Source organism: Pseudomyrmex gracilis, unplaced genomic scaffold (genome assembly GCF_002006095.1).
Source record: "Pseudomyrmex gracilis isolate BER0280 unplaced genomic scaffold, ASM200609v1 scaffold_607, whole genome shotgun sequence".
Lineage (NCBI taxonomy): Eukaryota > Metazoa > Arthropoda > Insecta > Hymenoptera > Formicidae > Pseudomyrmex > Pseudomyrmex gracilis.
In genome coordinates, this window is record NW_018021191.1 from 3,969 (window position 1) to 13,653 (window position 9,685).

Consider the following 9,685-nt stretch of genomic DNA (forward strand, 5'->3'; position numbering starts at 1 on the left):
TTCCGATGGAGCTAGCGAGAAAGACACAAGGGCATACACAGCAACGAGTAGAAAAAGTGAGATATAAAGTAAGAAAGAAAGTATAAAGTAAGTAAGAAAGTAGCGAGTTTTTAGTGGGAAGAGTGGTAACGAGAAGAGAAAGGAAGGGCGAGAGAAGACGAGGAAAAAAAGGCACAGGGAGCAACAAAAGGAGAGCAGAGTTTTTTAGGGCGAAAAAACATAAAGAGAAGAAAGGTTAAGTAGAAGCGAGAAAAGACGGGAGAAAGAGGAAGAAAAGGGAAACAGCAGTGGCGCCGATAGCGAGAAAGCAGGCGGGAAGCAGGAGTAAAAACAGAGGAGACAAAAAGTCACTAGAAAATTATGTCACCGGCGGTGACGATATATGGAGGAAAGGATTTGAGAGAATAATAATAGAAATAGAGGAGATGAGGAAAAAAATGAGGGAAGAAATGGAAAGAATGAAGGAACAGATGATAGAAGAAAGAAGGACAAGAGAAGAAGAAAGAAGAAAGGAGAGAGAGGAGTGGAGACAAGAAAAAGAGTTACTAGAGAAGAGAATAGGGGAACTGGAATGGACCAATAAAAGAAAAAAGAGAAGAGAAAGGAAGAACAATGTAGTTATAAAAGGAGTGAAGTGAAGAGAAGATAAAATGGAAAGGCTAGAACAGGAAGTGAAAGAATTTATAGAAGATAGCTTTAAGATAGAAGTGGCAGTAAATAAGGTAAGCAAGATCAAAATAAATGAAAGTAAAAACATATTAATTGCAGAGATAGATAAATGGGAGCAAAAAAGAGAAATCATGATTAAGAAAAAAGGATTAGACAAAGGAATCATAATAGAAGACAATTTAACAAGAAAGGAAAGAGAGATACAGAAGAGACCGAGAAGAATAGCAAAGAAAGGAGATGATAAAGTGAAAGTAGGTTACATGAAAATTAAAATAAAAGAGAAGTGGTACAGATGGAATGAGAAAGTAGGAAGATTGGAAGAAACAAGAAGTGAAAAAAGAGATTGAGGATGGGAGAAACAGGAGAGGGAGAAGGAGGAGGACAAAGAGGAAGGACTAAAAATATGTTTTTGGAATATTGCAGGATTGGTAAACAAATGTGAGGAAACATGGGAGTACCTGGAAAACTTTGATATTGTAGGTCTGATACAGACTTGGATAGAGGAAGAAACGTAGAAGAAAATGATAATGAAAGTGCCAAACAAATACAAGTGGCATTGCATACCGGCGACAAGGAAGTGCGTGAAAGGAAGAGCCAAAGGAGGGATAATCGTGGCAACTAGCAAGGAATTGAGGGAAGTAAATGTAAAAGAAATAAACAAAGGAGCAATGGAGATAAGCATAGTATATAACAGAAAAAAGTGGAGGATAATTACTCTGTAAAGTCAAAATATAGAAGAAACAATGGACAGCCTGATGGAGGTAATAGGGGAAGACAAGAAAGGGTATTTAATGTTAGGAGGAGACTTTAACGCTAGAACCGGGGAAGAAGGTGGACCAATAGGATACGGAAAAAAGGAGAAAGAGGAAACAAGAAGGTCAAGAGACAAGGTGGTTAACAGAGAAGGGAGAATACTGGTAAACAAGCTGAAAGAAAGAGGGTGGACGATACTTAACGGAAGTAATGAAAAGCAAGGGGAATGGACATACATAGGAGAACAAGGATCATCGGTAATAGACTATATGGTAACGAATGAAAAGGCTATAGAAAAGGTCAGAAAGATGGAGAAAGGAAGCAGAATAGAATCGGACCATGTTCCAATGGAAGTAGAAATAAAAGGAATAAGAAGAAGAATAAAAGAAAGTGGCTGTGTGGAGGTGGAAAGGAGCGTATGGTCGGTAGAAAGAATAGAGCATTATCATGAAGAATGTGAGGGGTGGACGTGCACGGAGACAAATACAGAGGAGATGTGGTCAGCAATAAAAAATAAAGTTAAAGAATCAATAATGAAGGTCACGAAAAAGGTAACGCCATGGAGGTTAGGAAGAAAGGAATGGCACAGCAAAGAATGGAAAAAGAAAAAAGAGAGTTAAAAAGGGAACTAAGAAAATTGAAGAAAGATAAGATAAAAAGAGAGAAGTATGTAAGAAAGAGGAAGGAGTATAGAAAATGGTGTGAAGGAGAGACAAAAAAACACAAAGAGGAAGAGGAAGAAAAAATAAGATTCATAAAGACAGAAGAAGAAGAAGCGTGGAGGTATATAAATAAATACAGAAAGAAGAGAGAAAGAGTAGATGAAGGGATAGAGTTGCACACAGCTGGAACGAACATTTCATGGAGCTACTAAGGGGAACAAAGGAAAGGGTGGTAATGGAAGAAGAAGAGGAACGAGAAGAAGAGAACAGGAGAGGAAAGAGTAATGAGGAGATAGAAGAAATAACAAAGGAAGAACTAGTGAAGCAACTAAGAAAGCTGAAGAAAGGAAAGGCACCAGAAGAAAATGGAATAGAGAATGAAGCGTGGAGGCTAATGCCAGAGAGAATAGGCAAAGTATTTCTAAAATTGATAAGGAAGATATGGAGGGAAGGAGGAATACCAGAAGAGTGGAATAGAGGGATAATTAGCCCCATATTCAAAAAAGGAGAGAAAAGCGAAGTAAAAAACTACAGAGGGGTGACCCTGATGGATACGGCGTACAAGATATATGCAAACATCCTAAATGAAAGATTGAAGAGGGAAGTAGAGAAAAAATTAGAAGAAGGACAGTTTCAGGGCTGGAAAAAGTACGACGGACGCAATTTACGTCCTGAATTTCATAGTAAACAAAGAAATAGCAAAAAAGAAAGGAAAGATCTTCGCATTTTTCGCTGATCTAAAAGCAGCGTTTGACAAGGTGGATAGGGTTAAACTAAAAGAAATGCTGAAAAAGGCGACGGTTGGAGGACAGTTAAGAAAAAGAATCATGGAGATCTATAAAGAAACAAAAAACAAAGTGAAAGTAGGAAAAGGAAAGTCGGAGGAGTTCTGGACGAGAAGTGGAATTAGACAGGGATGTCCTATAAGTCCAACACTGTTCAACGTGTATATGATGGTTTTGGAAGCAGAAATGAGAAAAGAGCAATTTGGTGGAGTTACAATAAGTAAAGAAAAAGTCTGGACGATTACTTACGCGAATGACATTGTGCTGCTGGCAAGAAGCGAACAGGAACTGAAGAACATGATGAGAAAATTCAGGAAGTATTTAAAAAGAAAAGGAATGATTTTAAGCTCAGAAAAGTCAAAAGTGATGGTGTTTGAGAGAGGAAAGGGGAAAAAAAGGACGAGAAAGTGGAACTGGAGAGAAGAAAGGATAAAAGAGGTAAAGGAAATAAGGTATTTAGGATACATACTACAAAAAAACGGAGGAGCAGAGAAACATGTGGAGGAAAGAATGAGAAGAGCGGTGATCGCGATGAAGCAGACGTGGAGCATCGAGGAAAGACTATTCAAAGAGGACTACAGAAGAAGGATGAAGATGTACAACGCGTTGGTGGGGACTTGGTTAGTGGCGTGAGAGTGGTGTGCATGTGTGAGAGAGGCAAGGAGAGTGAAAGATAGTTTAGAGGGTATTTAGATAAGAGCGAGCGGAAAAAAAACAGGAGAATAAGAGAGAGGTGAGGTCTGCGAAAAAGAGTAAAAATAAGAACAATATAGAGAATCAAGGGAAAAGGTGAAAAAGTGAGACAACTAAGAGTAAGAAAAGGAAGAGGTTAGGTAGGATTAGGTGGGAAGAAAGGATAGGAGGCGAGGAGAGCGGCGTCAAGCGAGAGGATAAAATACTAGGTAGAGTAACGGTAGGATAAGATAGGATAAGTAGGTAAGGTAGGGAGCAGCAGGATAAAGAGAGCAATGGAAGAAGAGAAAGAGCGTGAAAGTGTAGATAAGACGAATGAATGTGAAGAAGATGAAAGAAGGAGAGAACATAAGGAAGGAGAAATATTTTTTACACCGAGAGGAGAAAAGAAAGGAAGAGGAAGGAGAGAAATAGAAGAAAGGAAGAAAAGAGAAAGATCAAGTTTGTTGAGTATAATAGAGTTTATGAATAAAAAAGGAGATATGGATTGTGAAATAAGCACAATAAAAAGAAAGAGAGATGAGCAAGAAAAAGAGATAGGACTAGATCTAGATATATTAAAAAGAAGCAATAAAGTAAAGAGTGCGCCGGCGGAAAAGAAGCAGGAAGAGGAGGTGAAGAGAGGAAACATGATGGAAGATAGAAAAGAAGAAGGAGCGATGGTCACTTTATTGAGGGAGATAAAAGAGGAAATGAAAGCGATGAGAGGGGAAATCAAGAAGATGAAGGAAGAGATGAATAAGAAAGAAGAGAGGTGGAGGAAAAGAAAGGAAAAAATGGAAGAAAGAGTTGACACGATAAAAATAAGTCTGAAGAGGATGGAACAGCGGATAGAAGGGAAAGAAATGAAGGAGAGTAAAGAAGTAAAAGACAGTAAGGAAGGAAAAAGATTAGATAGAGGAACAAGAAGCAAAAGCGAAAGAAGAGATAAAGAAGGAAATGAGAGAGATGAAGAAAATTATAGAAGAGAGAGAAAGAAAAGAAAGAAGAAACAATATAGTAATAAGAGGTCTAAAAAAAGAGAACAGGTGCATGGAAAAAGTGGCAGAAGAATTTTTAGAGCAAGAATTCGGAGTAGGAGAGAAGATAAAGAGAAGCTATGTAGTAGGAAAGGGGGAAAGAGAGGCGGTGATAGTGGAAATGGACCAATGGGAAACAAAGGAAAAGGTGATAAAAGAGAAAAAGAAGCTAGGAAACAGAAAGATATTTATTGATAGTGACCTAACAGTAGAAGAAAGACAAATACAGAGGAAACTTAGAGAAAGGGCAAGAAAGGAAAGGATGGAGGGAAAAACAGTAAAAGTAGGATACAAGAAAATAGAGATTCAAGGGAAACACTTTGTATGGAATGAAGAGAGGCAAGAGATTGTGGAGAGAAAGAATTTTTTAGGGATCAGAGAAAAGAGAAATTAGAGAGAGAAGAAGAGAGAGATGAAGAGGAGAAGAAGAAAAGAAAAAAAGAGAGGTAAAGTTGAAACAAAGAGAAAAGGTATAAAGATGGTTTTTTGGAACATAGCAGGTTTAAGGAAAAAAGAAAAAGAATTCTGGACGTATCTGGAAAAATTCGATGTAATAGGATTATGCGAGACGTGGTTGGAAGAAAGAGACTGGGAGAAGAAAAAAAAAGAGTTACCGAAAGAGTTTATTTGGAAAAGCCAACATGCAATACGAGAAAAGAAGAAGGGGCGAGCAAAAGGAGGAATAATCACAGGAGTAAGAAGAGGAATAGAGGAAATAGACAGTGTAGATAGCGTAGATAATAAGAGTAAAGATGTAAACGGAGTGCAGGAGAGAAGGTTGAGAGTAGAGGGGAAAATATGGAGAATTGTAACGGTATATAACGGAGAGGGAATGAAGGATAAAAGAAGGGAGCTAGAAAAATGGGTGGGAGATAGAAGGGAAGAAATTCTGTGTATAGGAGGAGATTTTAATGCTAGAATAGGAGGAGGGGGAAGGAGATGGGAGGAGGAGAACGGCAAAGAAGTAAGAAGAAGTACGAGAGATAAAGGGATGAATAGAGAAGGTAAGGAATTGTTAGCTCTAATAGAGGATAGAGGTTGGGAAATAGTAAACGGAAACATAAAGGGGGACGAATCAAGGGAATGGACGTACACAGGAGGCAGAGGGGAATCAGTGGTTGATTATGTCATAGTCAATCAAGAAGCATGGGACAAGCTGGAAAAGATGAAGGTAGGAGAGAGGACGGAATCGGACCATCAACCACTGGAAGTAGACATGGAAGGAGAAAACAAGGGAGTAAGAGGAAAAAAGATAAAAAGGTTTAGAACAGTGGTAAAATGGGATGAGAACAGCATAGAAGAATATAGAGATAAAGAAAGAAGAAAGAAGATAGATGGAGAGGAGGTAGAAGAGATGTGGAAAAAACATGAAAGTAAGTGTAGAAGAATGTATTTGCAAAAAAAGGGTTAAAGTGAAGGAGAAAAAGATAGGAGAGAAAGTTTGGTGGGATGAAGAGTGCAAAACAATGAAGAGAGAAGTAAAAAAGACATACAGAGAATGGAGAAAAGGAAAAGAGAAGAAGAAAAAGTAACTGGAGAGAAGGAGACAGTTCAGAGAGCTATGCAAAAGGAAAGAGAGGAGGAGATGGGAGAAGCTGGAAGAGGAGGTTAAAAACATAAAGACAGAGGCGCAGGTATGGAAGATAGTAAATAGGGAAAGGAGAAAAAGAACGCAGCTAGTGGAGAGCATAGATATTGAGAAGTGGGAGAAGCATTTCTGTCAATTACTGCAGGGATGCAAGAAGGATAGAAGAGAAAAGGCGGAGAAAAGGAGATTGGAGAACGACGAAGAGAATGAAATAACAGAGGAGAAAATAGAACGACAGATGGGCAGATTGAAGAAAAAGAAGGCAGCTGGAGCAGATAAAATTGGAAATGAAGCTTGGATATATAGCGAAGGACAAGTAAGGAGAAAGCTGAAAGAGATAATTAGGAAGGTGTGGAAAGGAGAGGGCTTCCCAGAGGATTGGAGAATAGGAATAATTGCACCAATATTCAAGAAGGGAGATACGGAGGAAGTGGCAAATTATAGAGGAGTCACTTTGCTGTGCACAGCGTATAAGATATACGCAGCGGTACTAGCAGAGAAGCTGAAACAGCAAATAGAGGAAGAAGGACTGTTACCGGAAACGCAGGCAGGATTCCGCATAAGAAGGAGCACTGTGGACAACGTCTACGTCTTGCAACATGCTATCAAGAAAGAACTGGGAAAGAAAGGAGGAAAGATATACGGTTTCTTCATGGACCTGAAGGCAGCTTTCGATAAGGTAGATAGAAGGATGTTGTGGGAGGCTATGGAAAAAAGAGGAGTAAGAAGAGGACTGATAGAGAGAGAGTGAAAGAAATCTATAAAAGCACGAAAAATGCGGTAAGGGTCCATGAGGAGAAATCAGGCTGGTTTTGGACGGAGGCGGGGGTGAGGCAGGGGTGCCCACTTAGTCCGATATTGTTCACGTTGCTGATAGCGGATGTGGAGGAAGAAATGAAAAAGGGGCAAATTGGAGGTATAAGAATAGGAAAGGAAAGAATATGGACTTTGGCGTATGCAGACGACCTAGTAATTATGGCAAAAAGCGAGGAAGGAATGAAGGAGATGTTAAAGAAAATGGAGAGATATCTGAGGGGTAAGAAGCTACAGTTAAATATAGAAAAGTCAAAAATGATATGCTTTGAGAAGAGAGGAAGAAGACGGAAGATCAAATGGAAGTGGGAAGGAAAGGAAGTAGAAGAAGTGGCAGAAGTGAAGTATTTTTGGGTTTCGTGCTGAAGAAGAATGGAGGAGAGGAAAGTCAGGTCAAGGATCTGAGAAAGAAAGCTAATGTAGTATTGAATGTGGTATGGGGAATAGGTGAACGCAGATTTGGAGATGATTTTGGGAAAAGAATGATGTTATTCAACTATTTAGTTAGGGGTGTTATGATGTACGGGGCGGAGATATNGGGGTGGAAAGAAAGAGAAGAGTTGGAAAAGATCCAGAGAAAATATATAAAGTGGGTTTTGAACCTTGACTCCTGCACACCGGACTATATAGTGTATAGGGAAGCGGACGTAAAAAAGAATTAGGGAGATAGCAGGAAAGAGGGCAGTCAATTATGAAGAGAAAGTATTAAAAGACGGAAAAAGAAGATTAGTGGTGGAATGTATTAAGGAGAAAGAAAGGGAAGGAATGAAGAGCGCGGTAGCGGAAGAAAGAGAGAAGTTTTTTAGGCAGAATGGGTATAGCTCTGAAGGAATTAGATTATTAAGGGAAGGAGGAAGGAATGTAGTAGATAGTATAAGAAGAAGAGAACGAGAGAGATTAGGTCAATGGTTGGATAATAAAATAAGAGAGTCAAAGTATAATGTGAGGTATAAAGGTATAGCGGCGTTAGGAAGACCGGGGTATTTGAGGAGAAGGGGAGAGAAAGGAAGTCAAAAGACAATTGCTAGATGGAGATGCGGTAATGAGGAAGGGAGAAACAAGTTTTGGTTGGAAGGAGAAAGTAGGAGATGCAAATTATGTGGGAAAGAGGAGGATGGAATAGAGCATTTAAACGGACATCTTNAAAAAGAAATGAGAATGAGAGCAGAGGATATTCTAGGTGAGGAAGGGAAAATGGAAGCGGTAAGATGGATGAGGAGGATAGGAGAGCTGAGGGAAAAAAAGAGAGGAGAGAGAGTGGTTGGATGAATGACGTATAAGAGTGCGGTTAAGAAAATTGTAAACCAAGTCTTGGAAACAAGGCCGGTTGGGCCGTACCAAATAAAGCTAATATATATATACAACGCGTTGGTGGGTAGTGTGGCATTATATGGCGCAGAAATACGGGGGTGGAAGAAGGAAAAAAGATTGAATAAAGTGACGAGAAAATACATAAAGTGGATACTGGGATTGGATAGAAGAACGCCGAATTATATTGTAAAAGAAAAGACAAAAATGAAGGAACTAAGACTGGAGGCCATACAAAGAGCGGTGAAATATGAAGAGGAGGCACGGCAATCGAAAAAAAGTTAGTAATAGAGTGCATGAAAGAAATAGAGAGAGGGGAAAAAAGAGGAGAAGAGAAAGTAGGTGGGAGAAATGGAGAAAAGAGGTGATGAAAGACGTGGGTATTAGCAAAGAGAAGTTGAAAGAGAAGAGAGAGAGGGAGGAGATAGTGCAAGAAATAGTAGAGATAGTGTAAAAAATAGTAGAGAAAATAAAAAAGAAAGATAAGGAGGAAAGAAGGAAAAAGATGGAGAAATCGAGGTACAACGTCAGCTACAAAAAAGCAATAACAGAAGCAGTACCGGCATACTTAAGAGGAAAGAAAAGTAAGAAAGAAAGAACAAGGATAGCAAGATACAGATGCGGGAACGAAATGAAAGGGAACCAACACTGGCTAACAAAGGAGGAAAGGATGTGCAGAATATGCGGACATAACATCGAAATAGAGGACATAACACATGTATTGAAGAATTGCGAAAAAAAGAAAGAAGAAATATCAGAAGAAGAGTTTTTAAGTGAAGATGGGAAAGACTGTGAAGTAATGAGGAGAATAGATGAAATAAGAAAAGAAAAAGAAATAGAAGATAAGAAAGAGATAAAAGGGGAGGAAAGAAGAGAAAAGAAAGAAGAAAGAAGAATACCAAAGAAACAGAGATAAACAGAGTGATATTAAATGCAAAGACAGTACGAACTGTGAGTGACGAGAAAGGGGAAAAGCAATATTAGGAATAAGAACAGTGATAACATAACATATATATGTATTAGTTGGTTAAAAGTATTAGCAATATTATTATTATTATTTAGAATGATAAATGTGAAATTAATTATTATTTAATTATTATTTAGAATGTTAATATGTTAAAAGATACTAAAAGAAGTTACAAGTAGAAAATATCCAAGACGCTAAAAGGTTAATAGATTACTATATTACAATATTACTATATTAATGCGTTATATATATATATATTATAATATATTATATTATATTATATTATATTATATATGTTAAAATGTTAATATATTAAAATGAAAATGAAAGTTATTTCGGGCAAATGTAAAGATAAAAAGATGTAAAAATGTAAAATGTAAAAAATGTAAAGTGTAATGTAACCGGAAGCCATCAAAAGCCGAAAGGCA

General features: G+C 38.1%; 1 protein-coding gene across 1 annotated transcript; it reads left to right on the forward strand.

Annotated features, from left to right (window-relative positions):
* The first annotated feature begins 4,044 nt into the window (after window positions 1-4,044).
* On the forward strand, window positions 4,045-4,776 carry LOC109861168 (nucleolar protein 58-like). Its single transcript, XM_020440698.1, has one exon. It carries the CDS (start codon window positions 4,045-4,047, stop codon window positions 4,774-4,776), a length of 732 nt encoding a protein of 243 aa, XP_020296287.1.
* Window positions 4,777-9,685: the final 4,909 nt, after the last annotated feature.